Source organism: Photinus pyralis, unplaced genomic scaffold (genome assembly GCF_008802855.1).
Source record: "Photinus pyralis isolate 1611_PpyrPB1 unplaced genomic scaffold, Ppyr1.3 Ppyr1.4_LG10, whole genome shotgun sequence".
Classification (NCBI taxonomy): domain Eukaryota; kingdom Metazoa; phylum Arthropoda; class Insecta; order Coleoptera; family Lampyridae; genus Photinus; species Photinus pyralis.
In genome coordinates this window covers 9,348,508-9,370,353 of record NW_022170250.1, presented here as the reverse complement: position 1 = coordinate 9,370,353, position 21,846 = coordinate 9,348,508, and the positions used below count along the sequence as shown (strand labels likewise).

The following is a 21,846-nucleotide window of genomic DNA, read 5'->3' as shown; positions in this document are numbered from 1 at the left end:
TACAGACCTCCGATGCTACGTTCTCTCACAAGAGTATAGTACCGTCGATATGGCGTTTCCTCGTAAATTATCGTATGAGCAACATTATATGTTTTTGAGGGCAAAACATACCTCTGGGGAGGGGGGGGGGATGGAACACCCCCAGCAATACGAAGATTTGATGACCTTTTCGAAAAAATTAGTCTGGCAATTCTAAGGGTAGTAGGTATTAAAAAATGATCAAGATCTCCTTTTCCGAGAGTACAATACTCTTGCGAAAAAGTAATCAAATCGTCTTACTGTTGAAGGAAGGGTGAGGGGGTATTCCATACCCTCTAGACTTCCCGGTACTACGTTCTCTCACAAGAGTAGAGCAAGTTTAATGGAGTTTTCTTGCAAATTATCGTATGAGTAACTTAGACGTTTTTGTGGAAGAATTTTGTACTGGGGGTTCTCCATACTCCCCATCAATACCCCCCAGCAACATCCACATTTGATTAACTTTCCGCAAAAGTTACCGTGGTAGTGCTAGGGGTAGGTACCTATATATTAAAAAATGATTAAGTTCTCCTTTGCCGAGAGTACTACTTTTTCAAAAAGATGTTCTAGTTATGGTACTTTTTCGCGCATATTCTAAAAGGAAAATGAACGCTATTGTCCGTCTGTCCGTCTGTACCACTACTAGTCCTCCAGTTTAAGCTTTTTCATTGTGGTTTCTTCTTTACAGTACAGCCCAGAAGCCAGAACGACAAAAGTTTATTTGGATTGGTCACTTCCTTCTCGAGTTATTACTGATTTCGTGCGAAGAAAATACTCTTTCGTCCGTCGCGCGAGTGACCACGTTTTTAACTTGTTTAGATTTACATTTACATTTACCTATATTTGTCTTTCTCTAATCTAGAAATCAATTCCCTTTCTTGTTAACACATTTGATACACAAGCCACTTTTCTAGCAAGATTCGATTTTAGAAAACGTGAAACCCAGAATTAAAAACGGTTTGAACGCTTTTGCAATTCCAAAAGGGTTTTGGACACATTTTTAAACGATTGAGGAAAAACATTTAAAAAAAACCATCCCTATTTCAAAAAAAGAGGATTTATTACATAGGCATGTAAAAGATAACCATAATGTATCTGAAGTAGCGTACAAAGTTTCAAAAACTTTAATTCTAGAAAAGTTTTGACACTCCATATAGAAAAAGGGTGGTTTTTCGTCCAAACACCCTTTAAAATCATTGCTACAGTGTTTGAACAGAAGGAGGTTCTTCGTAACAAAAATAAACAAACAAATTATCTCGAAATACTAGAAATAGATTTGTGCCAAAAAGTAAAAAAGAAATTTGGCTGGGCTGGGTATTTTTACCATTTTTGGAAACCGTCTCCAATGGTCCTCATACCATTTTTCGTTGTCAGAAACCTTTTTGGCATATAACTGCTGCTTTTTCCAGATTTTATTATTCTGTTTTTTTTTTGTTTCTCCAATACTTTCTGAATTCGATTGTTCTTGGAATGTTTTAAGATCCATATTGAAATGTTAATATTTTTGCTATTTTTTTAATACTTATTATCTTTTTTGATATCCCTAAAACACTTGCAAAATGATTGAGATATTTCTGAAGTGTTCCTTGTTTGAAATTTTATTTTATCTTGTAGCAACAAGTTACAAATACAAGTAGGGGGTCATGTAAAGGGAATACAATACTGGCAACCCATTTTGAAGCAAGTAAACAGATTTGTCAAGGAAAGACGTCCGTTACAGTTATGGAATTAAGATTAGTAAAATCTAAAAGCGAATTTTCATAGAGGATTAGTACGATAACACACAATTACGCTTGCTAATGGTGTAATAAATCCTCACGCACGAGGGCGACTACTAACGCACTCTATTGTGTAGAAAATTTTGTAAAATATTGACTGTTTTTTGTTCGCCAGTTCTCAATTTACAAGTCTCGGCGAGCCAGATTTAACCTCATGTTACGCACAATTAAATTAATGTCACAATTAATAACTACTCGGATACGGTAAAGCATTGACACCGCGCAATATGCGGATAATTAAAATACATTCTACATGATTTAGTGTATACCTAATGCGTGCTCAAATTCGTTAATTACATTTGGCCTAATTGAAGTTGAGAGGGCGCTGTTTCCAATTATTACGTATAGCTGCATAAATCCGATTGCTTGTATGCAAATGGGCCGCGCTCGAAATTAATTATACAAATCGTAAATTAAAAAACGTCTAAAAATATTGTTATTAAAGCTCTAGCGTAGGTAACAATTAGGAGACGATGCTAATTACGGAATGTACCGAATAAATTACTAATTACCATTCGCGTTATCTGTTATGCCGTTTTGTAAACGCGTAGAGATTGTAATAATAATAATTCGCGCTTATTTAAAATTACCACCTATTTCCTGTTGCGTGAACGCGTAAATTAAGAGGAGTCGAGGTTTCTTATGGGAAGGCATGGCGAAAGCAATTTTGAAACGGTTTAAAAGTGTTTTTCCGAATGCGTTTTTGCCTAATTACCTTAGACTTGTTCGTTACTCGGGAAGTTTGTTAAACGCAAATTGGGAGCCACCCGTGCTTAATTATAGACACTAGAGAGGTTGTCGGAATTAACACAATTTTCTGCATTAATTGGAAGTTCAAGGTCAAAATCCACAGGATTGAAAATTAAAGTTAAAATTTAAAGATTTAATGTCATGGACTGTAGGTAAGTTTGAGCTTTAACTTTCGGGATTCAGGAAGCGCTTCCAGATTCCAAGTCCAAGCTACTACGTTTTTCAAAAAATAAATACCCTGTATATTTTAATCTAAAGAAACAGCATTTTTAATTTTCTCTCCAGAAATAACACACCATAGGTATAAGTACCTAATATTAAAAAACCATTCAAGTAATCCAAAAAATCAATGGAAGATTTAAAAAAATTAAAAAAAGTTTAAAAAAATGTGCAGTTTTTATAGATTAAAATATACATATATGGTATTCCATTAAAAAAAATGGGGTTAGGTCCGATCATATCAATACCTGACTATATTTTGTTTAACATTGTGAGGTTTTTGAAAGTATCAGGACAACAACGTATATGAAGACGTCTTTCTTCTTCTAACTGTGTTCGTTTGAAGCACTGTTTAAATTTCTTCTTCTGCCCACAGAATATAATGAAGTAGAAGATTTTTTTCTATCTTCGAAACAAATAACGGGCGATCAAAAATGAGTTGCTGTCGAGTCGCCTTTGGAAGGTCAAGTTAAGTACGATTTTCATATAAACAAAAATTCCAAAGGTGACTCGACACCAACTCATATTTGATCGCATATACTATTTCACTTTATTTCCCTAAATTTCACAGTCTGGATATTCTTCTAGAAATGATATTCTTTGTCCCTCTCAAACCACGAATTCGCAAAACCGATCAGATCTTCGGAATATCTCTTTTGAAGTAATTCCATCCGCATTACGTCCAATAACTCACGAATTCCAGGAGATATGCCTCGGCTGAAACCCCGCCCACTTAAAAATAAAGGCAAAATAAAATATAAAGAATTTGCTTGCTATCGACTTGATATGCTAATTATAGGTATTATGTTGTTTGAAGTTGGAGGGGGGGGGGGGTAGCAGATCCATCGGTCGGTATTATATTCTCCTTCAAAATCGTCCAGCCTTTAACACCCTCATGATCTTGTCTCGAAAATTATCGTGAGAGTGCCAAAGGTTTTTGGAAAAGAACGTGTCACCGGGGCATCTTGAAAGGGGGGGGGGGCGGAATACTCTTCAGCATTACGAGGATTGCATTACCTCTTCGCAAAAGTATAGGTACTCTCGGGAAAGGTGAGGACTTAATCATTTTTTAATGCCACCCCTGTAGCACGGCCATGGTAGGTACCTAGCTTGTGCGAAAAGGTCTTCAAATCTGCATAGTGATGGGAGGTATTCTTATTCCATACCCCACAGGCCCCCCGGTGCTATATCTCCCGGCAGTAGAGGTGTTGTTTCTCTACTACCCCTGGCAGCCTTATGGTAGGGTTAGTGAAAAGGTAATTGAGATGCAGACTCTCCCCCCCCCCCCCACACACTCCGTATTACCTTTGTTTTCTACATCTCTTAGCCTTCAACTTCATGATCTTGTTTCAAAAATTATCGTGAGGGTATACAAGGGTTTTAGTAAAAGAATGTGTTTCCTATAGCGCCCTTATGGAGTCTTATGGAAAAGGTTATCAAATCTTCGAATGCTGGGTGGTACTCCATACTCCCAGACCCAGTAGTCGAAGGTAGCACAAAAATAATTATTTATTATTATTACTTATTAATTCTTTCTATAGATCTATTGCACACTTTTCTGGAGAAAAATCACTGAAACATTATAGCTTTTTTATTAATGCACGACCCGTGTAGGGTCGGGAACGAATAGCCCTACTGCAGAGACACTGCATGTCGTAGGAGGCGACTAATCAATGGAAGGTTGGCAAACGTCGTCTGCTCTTAAAATAGCACTGCTTTTTGGTGATTTGTCTGAACACAAATTTAATCTAAATCCACCCGTAGGAGAGTTCATAACTTAATTTTGTTGCCCCCATATATCGGTATTGTGGAGGAATCCGTCGTTTTCATTTTTTAAGACTGAAGCGAGCCGAAGGCGAGTTCGGCACAAGTTTTCCAAAAATCTACATTTAGTAGAGTTCATCGTCATTTCATTTTGTTGCTTCCATGAATGAAACCTTGAAGGAATTCCCCAGGAATTTACCCAAACTCATACCTTTAGTAAGGTTCTCACTTTATTTTGTTGCTTCTATGAACTTGGATTTTGGAAGAATCCCATGCTTTCATTTTAAGTTTTGGATTCCTGAAGGCGACTCCTGCACAAATTTTGCCCAAATTTACCTTTATTTATTTTATTTTTTATTTATTTTTATTTTCATGTTTGGGTGCAGAGCATCACTTACAATATTGTCAAAAAAAGGTTTAGTAGAGTTCATCACTTTTTGTCGCCTTGAACTCATTTGATGAAATTTCGTGCTTTAATTTTAAAGATTGGATTCCTCGTTTAAACATATCGCATCTACAGGGTGGTCCGAATTGGATACTTTCCTATGGAAACGTTCAGTATTTTAAAGGATAGAAAAAATGGACCTAGGTGCTTGGTGCTCAATTTTAAAGAAAAAATCACTGGCGCAAAGGGAATCTCCAATCGTTTGATCGCTATAGCGTTTCTCGAATTTAGTCGATCTCTTTAATGCTGCATAACTTTCTTATTTTTAATATAATTGCTTCTGGCAAAACCTTCTTTAGGGTAGGTACTTTTTTATCTAGTCACCAGCGCAGCACGCAGTTTTTATACAGAGTGTTTGGTTTTTCGTATACTACCCTATACTACATTTTTTCATACGGACCACCCTATGTATTTTGAAGTTTTTGAAAAGAGCGTAAAATTTCCGAAATTTTGATATATTTATATTAAATATAATTTGCGATATTGCATTTCATATTTTTATTGCGGACATCTAGGTTTCCATGGCGATGAAAAGATGACAAGATTGTTTAAAACGACATTTTCAATGTTATACATGGTGTTTCGAAATTCGCGCACACGGACTGTGGGATGGTGTTATACAACGAAAACTGAATAAAAAGTTCCTCTACCAGTTTTTGATCAGACCGGCACTTTTCGAGTTGTCGTTGTTCGAAAAATCTGAAAATGAAAATGCCGGAAAACAAAAGGTAGTTCAAAACAATTTATTGTAATTATCGTACAATTAAAATTGCGAAATAATGGCCGGTAATTATTCAAATCGAGAATATTACGATATGCTGATGGCACTTGGGGCTTGCAATAATCGAGCAGGGCAAACAGTGCGTTTATACGAGTTGCGACATCCGCTTTATTAGAAGACCGAATTCTGTTCAACGGTAATGTTGCGGTGCCATAACGTGTTTTTACAAATGTGTTATTATTAAGTTTAACCAGTGGCGCAGCGTAGGGGGGGTGGAGATTTTTAAAACCGCGGTAGCTCGAAAAATAGCAGTCTGATGGAAAACTGGTACCTAGAGGAACTTTTTGTTCAGTTTTTGTCCCATCCCATAGTCCGTGTGCACGAATTTCGAAACACCCTGTATATTATATTACTTATTTGTTTTATTCACATACGTTTTCGCGTTCTTTGTTTTTTGTGTAGGTATGATTTGAAGTTAAAAATCTTTGGAACTAATAGGTAAAAACTCCTAGATACCTACCTAAAAAATGGTCGTATCCTGATATCGTTTGTTCGCCAAGAAAACGTAGGTGTCTGCAATACAAATATTGTAATATGCAAAATTGCAAATATTATTTATACATTAAAATGTATAACCTACTCTTTGCAAAAACTCTGCATGAAAAAATAATCTAATAAAAAAACCAAAGACCCTGTATATAGAAACTGTATCGTAATATACTCTACATAAAATCAATTATCTTTATAATAATAAGAAAGTTATGGGGCATTAAAGAAAGTGACTAATATCGAGAAACGCCCCCTAGCGGCCAAACGATTGGAGATATCTTAATTCTCTATGCACCAGTGATTTTCTCTTTAAAATTGAACTCCATGCACCCAGCTCCATTTTTCTCTTTAAATTAAAGGCGTTTCCATTAGAAAGTGTCCAACTTGGACCACCCTCTAGTCTTTACAAATTTCACCCAACTCCACATTCATCGCTTTGTTTTGTTGCCTCCACGAACACGAATTTCGAAGGGATTTCTTATGCTTTAATTTTAAAAATTGGATTCCTAATTGTTTTAAAGTTTCCCACATACCACAACCGAGCGAGCCGAAGGCAAGTTCGGCACAAACTTTACCCAAACCATTGTTTAAATATGAAGTATTTAAACAATGCCCAAACTCACCTTTAGTAGGGTTATTTTGTTGTATCATGCATTAAGTTTAAAGATTAGATTCTTTGTTTAATATTACCTCTCATCCCCCTCCCCCACAATGCGGCTCGCTCGTCACAAACTCACCTTTAGTAGGGTTTGTCACTTTATTTTGTCGTCTTCATGAAGTTTTAATTTGCTGGATTGCCTCCATGAACTTGTAATTTGATGAAATTTCATTAATTAAATTTAATGATTAGATTCCTTGTTGTATATTACTCCCCCCTGCGCCCAAGATTGCCGAGCGAGCCGAAGGCGAGTTCGGCACAAGCTTTACTCAAACTCACCTTTAGTAGGGTTTATCACTTTCTTTGTTGCCTCCATCTCCATGAACTTGTAATTTGATGGAATTTCATGCACTAAGTTTGAAGATTGGATTCCTTGTTTAATATTATTCCTCTTCCCCCTATCCCCCTCCCACCCCACCCCAACAAACTTGACTCAAACTCACCATTAGTAGGGTTCGTAACTTGTCTTCATAAAGTTGTAATTTGATGGAATTCAATACATTAATTGTAAAGATTGAATTCCTTGTTTTATATCACCCCCCCCCCCCTCTCTTTTGATTGCCGAACAAGGCACAAACTCCTCTTCAGTAGGGTTCGTCACTTTATTTTGTTGCCTCCATGAACTTGTAATTTGATAGAATTCCCTTAATTAATTTTAAAGATTAGATTCCTTGTTTTATTTATTTATTTATTTATTTATTTATTTATTTATTTATTTATTTGTTTATTTATTTATTTATTTGTTTATTTATTTATTTATTATCCGAAAAAAAAATTGTCACAGATCGACCGGAAAAAAATATTTTCTTATAGAATGTGGCATGTAGAATCCATAATTTCAAACAGTTCCAAGATCGGACTACTAGATCAAAAGTCACAGCCCTTTGAATTTTTTGTCGAAATTGGTTTTTTGCCCATAACTTTTGAACTGCAAGTGTTGTCTCTATTTCGTAGTTCATCTTTTCCCTTTTTAATTAATATTATATCTAGGTGCTACTACGAAATAGGGAATACCTTACACTTGCAGTAAATAGGTAGGTACCTAATTAATTTGCGACACTTAGGTACTTTCGTGCAGTCTTTCCCCCCCCCTCCCCACGATTGCCGATCGTCACAAATTTTACCCAAACTCACCTTTAGTAGGGTTCGTCACTTTATTTTGTTGCCTCTATGAACTTGTAATTAGATGGAATTTCATCTATTAAGTTTAAAGATTAGATTCCTTGTTTATTATTACCCGTCATCCCCCCCCCCCCCCCCCCCACGATTGCCGAGCGAGCCGCAGGCGAGTTCGGCACAAACTGACCCTTAGTAGGGATTGTCACTTTATTTTGTTCCTTCATAAGGTTGTAATTTGATGGAATTTCATGCATTATAATTTAAAAGAATAGAGTTTTATATTACCCCCTCCCTCCCCCCACGATTGTCGCGCGCACCGAAGGCGAGTGCGGTACAAACTTTACCTAAACTCACCCCGAGTAGGGTTTATCACTTTATTTTTTTGTCTTAATGAAGTTGTAATTTGATGGAATTTCATTAATTAACTTTAAAGATTAGATTCCTTACTTTATGTTACTCCCCTTCCTCCCAAAGGTTGCCGAGCGAGCCGAAGGCGAGTTCGGCACAAACTTGATCCAAACTCATCTTTAGTAGGGGTTCGTCACTTTATTTTGTTGTGATGGAATTTCTTTAATTAATTTTAAAGATTAGATTCCTTGTTTTATTTATTTATTTATTTATTTATTTATTTATTTATTTATTTATTTATTTATTTATTTATTTATTTATTTATTTATTTATTTATTTAATTATTTATTTATTTATTTATTTATTTATTTATTTATTTATTTATTTATTATCCCTTTCTTGTTCTGGGCCCTCAAAAGGCTTGCGCCCAATTACAGAGTGACCCGCATAATGCTTTTTAGAGATGCCTCTGCAGAAGGTCTTAAGTTGTTCTATAGGTACTACTCGCCGGTATTTACCTTACGAATTAGGAAAACTGCAGGAAAACCTAATTCGGAGTACCCGGCAGAATGCTCGAAATTCGTCTAAGGCAATTTCCATCTCTGATGACGCAGATGAAAAATTCACCTCAACCCAGGTTCGAACACCAGACCTCTAGATTTACAGTCCAACGCTCTACCACTGAACCATAAAGTCGGTATTGTTTTATATTACCCCTCTCCCCCCCTCATCCCTTCGATTGCCGAACGAGGCACAAACTCAATGGAGTTCGTCACTTTATTTTGTTGCCTTCATGAACTTGTAGTTTGATGGAATTTAATGCATTAATTTTAAAGAGTTGGGCAATTCAAATGTTGGTAAAATATAGTTGCAAGAATAAGTTTTAGTGAACATTTTGAGAACCACCATTTACAAACTTGGGATTTGGAGTTGAGGCATTAGAAAAACTTATTTGAAACTGCTCCGGTTTCACATTTTGAGCGTAAAAGGTGCAATAAGGGTAATAGGTATGGGCTTAGGTAGGTATATATACTGAAACGTATATCGAAGCGCATAGGGGTCATATCAATTCGTTTTTTTTTTTGTGGAATTTCGGGTGTCGGAACTTCAAATTTTAAATTTCGAAACAATTCGCAACACTACCTAGGTAATTTATAGCTACCTATCATTGAAGAGTCTCAAATTTGTATTTTGGAGACAAATTATTTTTGAATGTACAGGGTGTCTCACTTTTACGGTGTCAATTAATATCTTAAATAGAACAATCTGTATATTTTCAGTTGTGTCGGTCATTCGAAATCTATAAGTATTCACTTTTTGAGATTTTTTGTCAATGATTAATATATGTATTTTAATATTATAGGTCCTTTTATGAATCGTATAGTGACATTGTTTTTTGAAGTTAATATAAATTATTAAATTTGAGCCATAATGTTAATCCGAACAAAGCGCAACACTTCGATAATGATTTAGTGATACAGGGTGTTCAGATTGAAATTTTCTGAATTTCACCTGGAATTTCATAACAATTTCTTTTTCGCTTCTTTTCAAATTTTATAAGGGACGTCCTGATGTGTCTAAACCTTGTAGCTGTTAGGTTATTCAATATTTTTCACAACAGTACATACCTACACTATAAATACCTAGGTACATGTTTAGTTATTTTAGCTATAGGTATTTTACGAGGTATTTTATTTCTTTATTCGATAGGTATACCTACAGTCTTTTGTGTTCTCTTCATCTTTTATAAGGGATGCCGTGTCTAAACGTAGATTTTGAGGTTATTTAATATTTTTCAGTGCCTATATTATAGGTACCTACACATTATTGAATTACCCACAATTATTATATACCTAGGTACTTATGCACCGGAGTAGGCTGTGATAAAAACAAAAGAATGCCCGAAAGTAAACAAGTGTCACAAATTAATTATTTACTGCATTTGATTGAGACGTCTAATCGAAAAAGTACGAATCGTTTTGGATTCTACGCACCCAAATTAGTAAGAAAAAGTTTTTTCCCGGCGATAAATTTTGGTGCAGTCGATTTTTGGTAAAAAAGGGAGGTTATACACTGCCTTTTTTGCCCCGAAAAAAAAATTGGCTCAGATCGACCGCGGAAAAAATGTTTTCTTATAGAATGTGGCCTGTAGAATCCATAATTTCAAACAGTTTCAAGATCGGACTACTAGATCAAAAGTTACAGCCCTTTGAATTTTTTGTCGAAATTGGTTTTTTGTCCATAACTTTTGAACTGCAAGTGTTGTCGCTATTTCGTAGTTCATCTTTTCCCTTTTTAATTAATATTATATCTAGGTGCTACTACGAAATAGGGAATACCTACACTATGCAGTAAATAGCTGGTTAGGTACCTAAACTTTGTTATTATCAAATTGTTGCTTTCTATACCTATACTCGGACTAACATTATTACTCAAATTCATTTCTTAATTTCAAAAAACTATGTGGTATTATTTAAAAAAAAATTAATAGAATGGCAGAGTGAATAGGTTTCAATGTACTAAAGGTTAATAAATGACATCGAAACAATTGAAAATATACAGGGTGTTCTATTTAAAGAAATCAGTTATTTATTAGCACCGTAAAAATGAGACACCGTGTACATTCAAAAATAATTTCGATAGATTGGCAAACCATCTACCTATACTTAGTTGATATTTGCACAAAAGGTTATATTTTTTACGAGATATGAGCGACGCACTGTTGGAGCGCCTAGGTATACCTAGGTAATCTATCATCTTTGTTCTAAAGACACAATTTTGAGATTTGTGGCATGAAGAGTGTACATGAAAAAAGAATTTTAAACAATACCACTGGATGGGTCCCAGAATAGATCCTTGCGGAACACCGATTTGATTTTGGTAAATATACAAGTCAAATTACAATGCATCGCATCGAATACCGAGCACACAATGACAACCATCGAGAGTTAATTAATGCATTTGCAATTACGGCTAATGCCACATATGCACCCATTGTGTTTATTTCGCAGCGCGGGTGAAATGCGTTTCGGAGGGATTCCGCAATCGAAGCGTTTGTTTAAATTTTAATTAAAAGTTTTAAGTCAACCACCGCCGCTAATTCGATTTCAAGCTGAAAAGTCAATATTGTACCGAACTTTGCACACAAAAGAGGGCGTCGCTATGCACCCTTTTCCGCGCACAAAATCAACACAAATAAATGCACTTGATTATTTTCCGTATTAATCCCAATAATCGCACAAACCCCCCACCCCGTCGAAAGCGACATCCATTTCGGAATGCGTGTTCACCTTTAACCTCACTTAATATGTACCTAAGTATATACTTTATCTCTTAAATCCTGAAATATTGTATAAAAAGGTAAAAGTAATTCTATAACGAGGGAAATCGAAAAGATCCAAGGAAGAGCAACAGCAGTATAAGGGGTAGAAAAAGGAGCTTTAGGAGGAAAACCGGCTGAAATATGTCTCCACATAAGCCAAACAAAAAAAAAGCATCAAAGTTGGCGTCACAAAAAGCCCTAGCAACGCCTCCATAGGCATAACCTGCTAACTCCTGCCCACCGCAAGTGTGAAAAGGGTGGGGAGAATGTCGCCCCGTGATTGGCCGAGCCGTCGGTCCTGACACCAGTGAGCCAATGGGAGAGCGTCTCTGTCATTAACACACAGAGTGTTGGGCGCCAGAGCTTTCTTCTATAGTCTTCGGTTACGCTTTCCGCGGAATAGAGGTGTCGAGGTTCACACTCTTTAAAAGCTTCCCTATTGTTGGCTAAATCTTGCAAGACACCCTTTCGAACTTCGAACAAGCGCGCGTGATGAACTGAACTGTGTTTGTGCGTTTTTTGTGCTATTTTTGTGCTGTGCGTCGCCGAAGACGATGTCGTCGCTTTGGAAAAGTGAAGGGAGAGTTACTGAATTTTAGACGTTTGATGTGGCGGTTTGGTGCTACCGCTGAAATTATACCAAACAAATGCGTTTCGACACGGTGATCGACACGGCTTTGGACACCAAAGTGAAAAGCACGATGGCCTACCACCCCTTCCTGCAGTTACCGAGGCAAACAGACTTTAGCGTTAGCTCCCTGCTGACCGCCGCCAATAATAACTCAACGCCGTCGAGCACGTCGCCGGCGGCGCCCGGCTACTTCCCGGCGGCGGCGCTAGCCGCGTTCGGCGGCCAGAACCCGCACGGCTGCTACCCGGGCACGCTCATCCCGAAGATCAACCACCCGCACCCGCACCACCCGCTCACCGGTCACCCGTACACGACCGCCGAGGACGTCGTCCTGGCCGCGGTCGCCGCTCACAACCACCACCCGGCGATGGTCAGACCGCTGCGTGCGATCCAGCCGGAGGAGGACGGCGTCATCGACGACCCGAAGGTGACGCTCGAAGGCAAGGACCTATGGGAGAAATTCCACAAGCTCGGCACGGAGATGGTCATCACGAAAAGTGGCAGGTAAAGTTCAATCCATTTTTATACTAAGCGACGGTCGAGACGCCTAGCGTATAACGCGCCGCGCCGCGTCCAGAGAAATCCGCAACACCAAAATCCTCTTCCAAAAAAAAAAACATTTTTTTCTGAGGGAGCGGGAATTCTCCCAACAAAGTCAAATCTTGAAAATACTTCAGCCAAAATTATCGAGGAAATGCTTTCCCTCGGAAAATAGGTAATCGAGAGTGAAAGTCACAACATCCTCAGCATTTAATTTTAGAACGCGATCACCGGGAAGTGATAGTGACTCAAAATTCGAAATGATACTGCAAGCACTTAATCTTCTATGAAGAACGAGACCGTTATTTCGTGGAATTGGAAAACTGCATTTAATTAATTTACGCCTACAGTTTAATTATCATTTAATTCGTGTACTTTAAAAATTAAAAAAATCCGTTTTCGACTTCGGACAATAATGTCGCCTGTGGCTTTAATTTCACAGCTTTTGTGTAGTTCCCGTTTCTTCGCAACGGATTCGTAACAGTGTTCCCGAAGGATGTAGAGGTCCGCCGCAGTTTTGTTCATTACCTACCAATACAGAATTAAAATAACCAGAATCTTTGACGCATTTAGTTTGACATTTAAAGTGTTCCATCATAGATATTCTTCTTCTGGTTCTATCATAAAGAAAGTGTATATACGTTTGCCTTTCTGTGCATTTAATTCCTCGGTGTAGTCTGATGTGGTTTAGGGTCTGGAAATTAAAAAAATCCCCACAAAGAAGTAGATAATGGTTTTGAATTTAATTTCAAAAAGTGCCATTTGATCTCGGAATATTCCACAGTAAAATTTTGTCCTGCGTCCTACAGGTGCAGTAGGTAACAAATAAAGAATCCCAATCCAATCCCAATCGTAATTTCCAAAATAAATGGCATTTAATTTACCGACACCCAAGTCCTTTCGCCGTTGCTTGCATTTAGGTAAATTAGAAAGTAGGCATATTCAGGGTTTTTTTTCTATCGCCGTCATAAACTAGTAAAAAATGGTCTCAATCGGAAGTTACAAAAAATGGCATTTAATTTATCTTTATAAGCGCCTGCAGTTGTAGGCATTTAATTATTTCTTTTTCGGTGCAATCTGTACCTTTGAAAATTAAAGAAAATTACTTTCTCGTTATTTTCCCAAAAATACCCAGAAATTCCGCCACAATGTCTTATGCATCTTATTTCGCAAACAACAGGCCTTTAGGTCATACTTGAGGAATAGATGGCCAAGTGTGGCATTCATTCAGGACAGGAAGTGGCGCCAGGGAAACGTTGATCTAAAATGCTAAGGAATTATGCTTGGGTTTTCTATAAAAACAGAAATTCAACAAACCTGCATATCCTATGAATAAAAAATTGCCTCAACCAGAATTTCAAAGGAATAGGCATTTAATTCGGGAAGTTGCCTAAATCCTAATTTAAAAAAATAGCACGTCGACCGTTGCCTGCAGTTTATTCTTGCTTTTTCGATTTGGTCTGTGTCGTAGTCTTAATTTTTACAAGTTGCTTTACGACATTTGAAAATTAAGAACGAAAGGAAAAGTTGCCTCAATTAGAATTGCCAGGAATCGGTCACTTTACGCATTTAATTCCGGCTTTTCGGATTTAATTTTCGTTGTAAATTGCAATTTTTTAATTGGTCATTTAAAAATTAAGGTCCTCAATTGGAATTACATTAAATTTGCATTTAATTTATCGACGAATCGGCCGTTTTGGGCATTTTCGATTTAAATCGTGTTGGGAATTGCATATTGGGAAATGGTTTTGCGACATTTGAAAATTAAAAATGAGGATTAATTACGCCAATTGGATTTACAAAGAATTTGCATTTAATTTACCTATAGGTACATATAAATTTACGCACTTAATTCTTGCTTTTCGAATTTACCTCGCGTTGCAAATTGCATTTTTTTCAATTGGTTTATGTCATTTGAAAATTAAGGAATGAGTAGAAAATTGTCTTAATTATAGGTAATTACGGAATTGACATTTCATGTATCTACGAATCAGTCGCTTTACATATTCAATTCTTGCTTTTCGGATTTCACCCCACATTGTAATTTGCATTTTATCAATAATGGTCATTTGAAAATTAAAGAATGAGAAGAATTCCTTTGGTACCTATAAATTGGAATTAGGTACAACGAATTCTTCCACCTACTAATCGGCAGTTTTGTGCATTTAATTCTTTCTTTTTTGATGTAATGTGTAAGTATTGCATTATTCCAATTGGTTTAAGGCACCTGAAAATTAAGTACCTAATCAGAAAAAATGGTCTCTGCACTTGAAATTACAAAAAATGTCATTTAATTTATCTGCGAATCGGCAGTTTTGTGCATTTAATTCCTGATTTTTCAATTTAATTCGTGTTACGAATTGCACTCTTTCAAACGGTTTAATTAAGGCACATTAAGGAATCAGGAAAAAAATGGTCTCACTTGATGGAATTACAAAAAATCACGTTTGAAATTAAATAAATAATTGGCATTTAATTTCGAATTGGCATTTTTGTGCATTTCATTTTTTGCTTGTAGGATTTAATTCGCGTTGCAAAATTGTACCTACTCTTTGGATTGGTTTAAGGCGCTTGAAAATTAAGCAGTCAGAGGAAAGTTGTCTCATTTGGAATTATAGATAGGTAATTGGCATTTAATTTGTCTACGAACCAGATGTTTTGTGTATTTAATTTTTGTGTTGCGAATTGCATTATTTCTCTATTGCTTTAAGTCACTTAAAAATTAAGAAAAATGGTCTCACTGGAACTGCAAAAATTTGCATTTAATTTGTCTTCGAATCGGCAGTTTTGTGCATTTAATATTCGATTTAATTTGTTAAAAATTGGATTTTTTCATATGACTTAAGGCACTCCAAAATTAAGGAATGAAAAAAGAGGTACAAAAAATTGGCATTTAATTTGTTCACGAGTGGACAGTTTTGTGCATTTAATTTTCGCTTTTTCGATTTAATTCGTGTTAAGAATTGCATTGTTTAAGGTACTTAAAAATTAAGCAATCAGAAGAAAAATTATCTCAGTTGGAATGATCTAAAATTGACATTTAATTTGTCTACGAATCGGAAAATTTATGCTCCTTTGATATATAATTCGTGGTGCGTATTGCATTCTTTCAATTGCTTTAAGGCGCATGAAAATTAAAGAATCGGAGAAAATTAAGCATATGTTGGAATTACAAAGAATTGACATTTAATTTGTCTAAGAATTGGAGTTTCGTGCATTTTATCCTTGATTTTTCGATTTAATTCGTGTTACAAATTGGATTTTTTCTGAAAATTCAAGAATTACAAGGAATTTGCATTTAATTTGTCTACGAATCGGCAGTTTTTTGCATTTAATTCGCGTTGCAAATGACATTCTATAGATATTTTACGTTACTGAAAATTAGGAACCTAGGAAGAATGGTCTCAATTGGAAATACAAGGAATTTTAATTTAGTTTTTCTAAGAATCGGGTGTTTAATGCACTTAATTCACGTCTTTTCGTGCACTACCGCCATTGAAAATTAGGAAATGGCAAAAAATCGAGATTTAAAGAAATAGCATTTAATTTATCTAAGTACAGATTTGGTTTATAATATTTGAAAATTATAAGAAAAGTATATACCTATAATTAGGAAATTTAAGTAAGGATAAAAAACTTTGTCAAAATTTGAAAAATAAAAATCCCAATCCTTTATTTGGCTTACATACAAATTTTAAAATTAAAGAAAGTCAAAATATCGTCACGATTCCGATTTTTCAAATTATAGCATGTAGTTTACCTACCTATTTACGAATCAGTCTTTTGGAGCATTCAATGTTTCGCAATTTGTATATTTAGAATTCGTTTACCGCATTTGAAAATTAAAAAAAGAGAAAGTTTAGCATTTAATTTATCTACACGTCGATCGCTTCGTTTTTGGTTTTTCGATCTAGTCCGTATTGTAAACTTTGCAACTGATTTACCTCTCAAAATTAAGAAATTACAGAAAATTCGGTTTAAAAATTGTCCCCGTAGGATTAAGAATGCACTTCCTCAATTGGCTTACGGAATTAAAAAATGACAAAATGTGTCAATCGGAATCTCAAAAAATAGCATTTAATTTATCTACGATCGACTGTTTTTGGTGCATTTAATTCTTATTTTTTCGATTTAGTCCATGTATGCGGTCTGCATTTACATTTGGTTTACTTACGGCATTTGAAAATTAAGAAAAGTCAGAAAAATTAGCATTTAATTTATCTACAAGCCAACCGCTTCGCTTTTGTTTTTGTTCAATTTTACAACTGAAGCACTCAAAATTAAGAAAGGACAGAAAATGGTTCCGGTCGAAAATTCGGCGAAAAGAACTGTCTCTGCAATTGGCTTACGGAATTAAAAAATTACAAAATGTGTCAATCGGAATCTCAAAAAATAGCATTTAATTTATCTACGATCGACTGTTTTTGGTGCATTTAATTCTTATTTTTTCGATTTAGTCCATGTATGCGGTCTGCATTTACATTTGGTTTACTTACGGCATTTGAAAATTAAGAAAAGTCAGAAAAATTAGCATTTAATTTATCTACAAGCCAACCGCTTCGCTTTTGTTTTTGTTCAATTTTACAACTGAAGCACTCAAAATTAAGAAAGGACAGAAAATGGTTCCGGTCGAAAATTCGGCGAAAAGAACTGTCTCTGCAATTGGCTTACGGAATTAAAAAATTAAAAAATGACAAATTCTTGCCTCAATCGGCTTTTTGGTGTATTTAATTCATGTCTTTCTGACTTAGGCCCCTTAGGTCGTGTTGCAATTTACATTTAGAATGTGTTTTCCGCATTTGAAAAATAAGAAATAATTAGCGTTTAGGTAATTTATCTACACGTCGGCCGCTTCGCTTTTGTTTTTTTTGTTGTAAGTATATTTAGTCCGTAATCTTCAATTTTACAACTGATTTACTTCTCAAAATTAAGGAAGGACAGAAAATTGTCTCGGTTGTTAAAATATTGCCGCAATTGGAATTTTAAACAAAACGGCAAAAGTAGCATTTAATTTATCTACACGTCGCGTCGGGCGTTCTCTCGCTCTTGCGTTTTTTCTTTACCTAGTCCATATTGCAATCTACATTTACCTACAGTTAGTTTATTACGCATCTAAAAATTAAGGAAGGATAGAAAATTGTTCTTTCATAATTTCAAATTGAATTTCTTCATTATGGTAAATGTATCTATAGGATTTAAAAATTAAAGATTTTTTTTATCTAAACGTCGGCCACTCTATCCATTTTACTCTTTTCGATTTAGTTCGTGTTCTGCATTTATATTTGGCTTATTGCATACTTATGGCACTTATCTACAATTGGCGGGATTTAAAAATTTAAAAAAAATGTCCAAATACTATCACAATCGGGGCTTCCATAAAAATATTAGATATTGTAGTGAATATTCCAGAAATCCCAATAGACATCGAGCCACCATGAACGATTCATCATCGGTGATAAAGAACGAAGGCGGATGTGACGCAATTTTTCCCGGAAATAGGTATGACATGATTTGTTCGAGAACATTCGAGAAGACTCGGATAGAAAATTGTCTCTGTCAAAATTTCATGATTTTAAAAATTAAAGAATGTCAAGTTAGTCTCAATCGGAATTTCCAAATAATAGCATTTAATTTATCTATACGACTCGGCCGATTGGTGCATTTAATTCTTGCATTTTTGACACTGTATAATTCATTTCGCTCTTGTTTTTTCGATCTAGAGCAGTCCGCACTTCAGTTGGTTTACCGAAATTGAAAATTAAAGAAAGACAGAAAATTGTATCAGTTTCCTTTTCATGTATAACGTGCGAAGAGGTGTTTCGGCTCCAAATAGGCGGAGTACATCTGTTGGAAAACTTGTTTGCCTCTCAGAGAAACAGTCTATGAGGAGCTCTTCTTTTCTATGCTAAAGAAGAGCGCTCATTTGCGTATATAAGCTTTTCCAAATGTTGTATCAGGAGAATATAATGTGAGGAGTGTCTGCTAGAAAAATCTTATAACATATGGGGTTAATTTTTTACGGGTATTAACGATCATACGTCACAGAACACTTTAAAATTAATAGAAGGCGTTCCAAAATAAAGTTCGTTTCCAGTTTAGCTCAATAAATGCGACCACCCTATATAACTAGAAGAGCAGATTCTTATTAATATTGCATGCCAGAAGGTTATTCATAGTCATCTAAGAAACTTTGATTTACCTTATTAAATCACACTGAAATTTCATATGAAAATAAATACTCGTGTGATTTGTAACACCCTGTACTTAAATATTGCTGTGTGTATTTTCCTCGTAGACTTCCTGCTCCTGGCACAATGAAAGATCTTAATGTCAACTGAAATTAGTAAATTGGTAGACACAGTAGCCTGGACAAGGTCCAAAGAATTAACTACGCTTACCACCTGACACAACTGTTGGACACAAATAGAAAAATCCGATATGAAAACTCTATCTGTGTCGCGCATTGAGTTCGATTGAACATCCAACTAATTAATTGATAAAGACAAATCATTCCGCAACACGTAAAGGAAAGAATTCCACGCACACAGGCGTTCGACAGACAATTAAATTAAAAAATCTTAGTTACTGACAATTAAATAATCCAATCAATCTGTCGCTGGTCCCAAATTTGTATTGCCATTGCCAATGCTAAAAGAAATATTTTAAACTGAAATAGATTCAACTCGAGATTCAATTATTATTATAATTTGAAACACGAAAAACGAAAAATTAGCATTTAATTTATCTACATCGAGCTCTATCCGTTTCCCTCTTGTGTTATGGACTTAAAGAATGTCAAAATATTAGCAGAATCAGAATTTAGAAAAAATAGCATTTAATTTATCTACTAGGTAGGTACTCGGCCGTTTAGTGCGTTTAATTCTTTTTTTAAATTAGTCAGTGTTGCAGTTTGCTTTTACACTTGCATTTAATTCTTGCCTTTTCGAGTTAAGATGTGTTGCATTCTGCATTTAGAATTCGTTTACCGCATTTGAAAATTAAAAAAGATAGAAAAATTAGCATTTAGTTTATCTACAGTACACGTCGACCGCTGTATGGCTTCGCTTTTGTTTTTTCGATTTATCTCTGAAAATTAAGCAAGGAGAGAAAATTGTCTCGTTCGAAAATTCCATGAGAAAATGAATTTAAAACCAATAGCATTTAATTAATCTACAGATTAGGCATTTCGTGCAATTAATTGTTACTTTTCCGATTAAGTCCGTGTTGCAATCTGAAACTTACCCCTGAACATTAAAAAGGGGAAAGAATCTCAAAATTACGGACGGACAGAAAATTGTCTTGGTGGTCGAAATGTCGAAATTTCAAAAAACAGCATTTAATTTATCTTGGAATCGTGCATTTAATTCTTGACTTTTCGATTTAATCAGTGCTACAATCTGCTTTTACGGTTTCTTCGAAAATTAAAAAGACAGAAAAATTGTGTTGCGAATTGCATTATCTCTCTATTGCTTTAAGTCACTTGAAAATTAAGAAAAATAGTCTCACTTGATGGAACTACAAAAATTAGGATTTAATTTGCCTTTGAATCAGCAGTTTTGTGCATTTAATTTTCGATTTAATTTATTACGAATTGAATTTTGTCATATGGTTTAAGGCACTTCAAAATTAAGGAATGAGCAAAGAGTTATCTCTCAGTTGGAATTAGGTATAAACAATTGGCATTTAATTTGTTCACGAGTGGACAGTTTTATGCATTTAATTTTCGCTTTTTCGATTTAATTCGTTTTAAGAATTGCATTGTTTAAGGCAGTTGAAAATTAAGCAATCAGAAGAAAAATTATCTCAGTTGGAATTGACATTTAATTTGTTTACGAATCGGCAAATTTATGCTGCTTTGATATACCTAATTCGTGTTGCATATTGCACTCTTTCAATTGCTTTAAGGCACATGAAAATTAAAGAATCGGAGAAATTTAAGCATCTGTTGTAATTACAAAAAATTGACATTTAATTTGTCTACGAATCGGCAGTTTTTTGCATTTAATTCGCGTTGCAAATGACATTCTATTACCTATATATTAAACTGACACTGACTCAGTCGAAAAGGCAAGAATTAAATGCACCAAACGGCCGATTCGTAGATAAATTAAATGCTTCTTTTGCCGTTTTGTTTAAAATTCCGATTGAGGCAATATTTTGACAACCGAGACAATTTTCTGTTCTTCCTTAATTTTGAGAAGTAAATCATTTGTAAAATGGAAGATTACGGACTAAATATACAAAAAAAAACAAAAGCGAAGGGGCCGAACGTGTAGATAAATTAAATGCTAATATTTCTTATTTTTCAAATGCGGAAAACACATTCTAAATGTAAATTGCAACACGACCTAAGGGGCCTAAGTCAGAAAGACATGAATTAAATACACCAAAAAGCCGATGGAGGCAAGAACTTGTCATTTTTTAATTTTTTAATTCCGTAAGCCAATTGCAGAGACAGTTCTTTTCGCCGAATTTTCGACCGGAACCATTTTCTGTCCTTTCTTAATTTTGAGAGCTTCAGTTGTAAAATTGAACAAAAACAAAAGCGAAGCGGTCGACCTGTAGATAAATTAAATGCCAATTTTTCTGACTTTTCTTCATTTTCAAATGCCGTAAGTAAACCAAATGTCAATGCAGATCGCTATACGGACTAAATCGAAAAGGCAAGAATTAAATGCACCAAACAGTCGATCGTAGATAAATTATACGCTATTTTTTTGAGATTCCGATTGACACATTTGCTTATTTTTTTAATTCTGTAAGCCAATTTGAGGAAGTGCATTATTAATTCTACGGAAACAATTTTTAAACCGAATTTTTTGTGATTTCTTAATTTTGAGAGGTAAATCAGTTGCAAAGTTTACAATACGGACTAGATCGCAAAACCAAAAACGAAGCGATCGACGTGTAGATAAATTAAATGCTAAACTTTATCTTTTTTTAATTCTGAAATGCGGTAAACGAATTCTAAATACAGATTGCGA

General features: G+C 35.3%; 1 protein-coding gene across 1 annotated transcript in view; it reads left to right on the top strand.

Moving 5' to 3' along the window:
* LOC116161554 (optomotor-blind protein-like) overlaps positions 1–21,846 on the top strand; it is a 73,013-nt gene that overhangs the window by 3,780 nt on the left and 47,387 nt on the right. The window contains exon 2 of the mRNA XM_031474943.1: positions 11,730–12,826. Within this exon, the coding sequence (XP_031330803.1) occupies positions 12,339–12,826 (488 nt within the window). The 5' untranslated portion in view covers positions 11,730–12,338. The remainder of the gene's footprint in view (positions 1–11,729; positions 12,827–21,846) is intronic.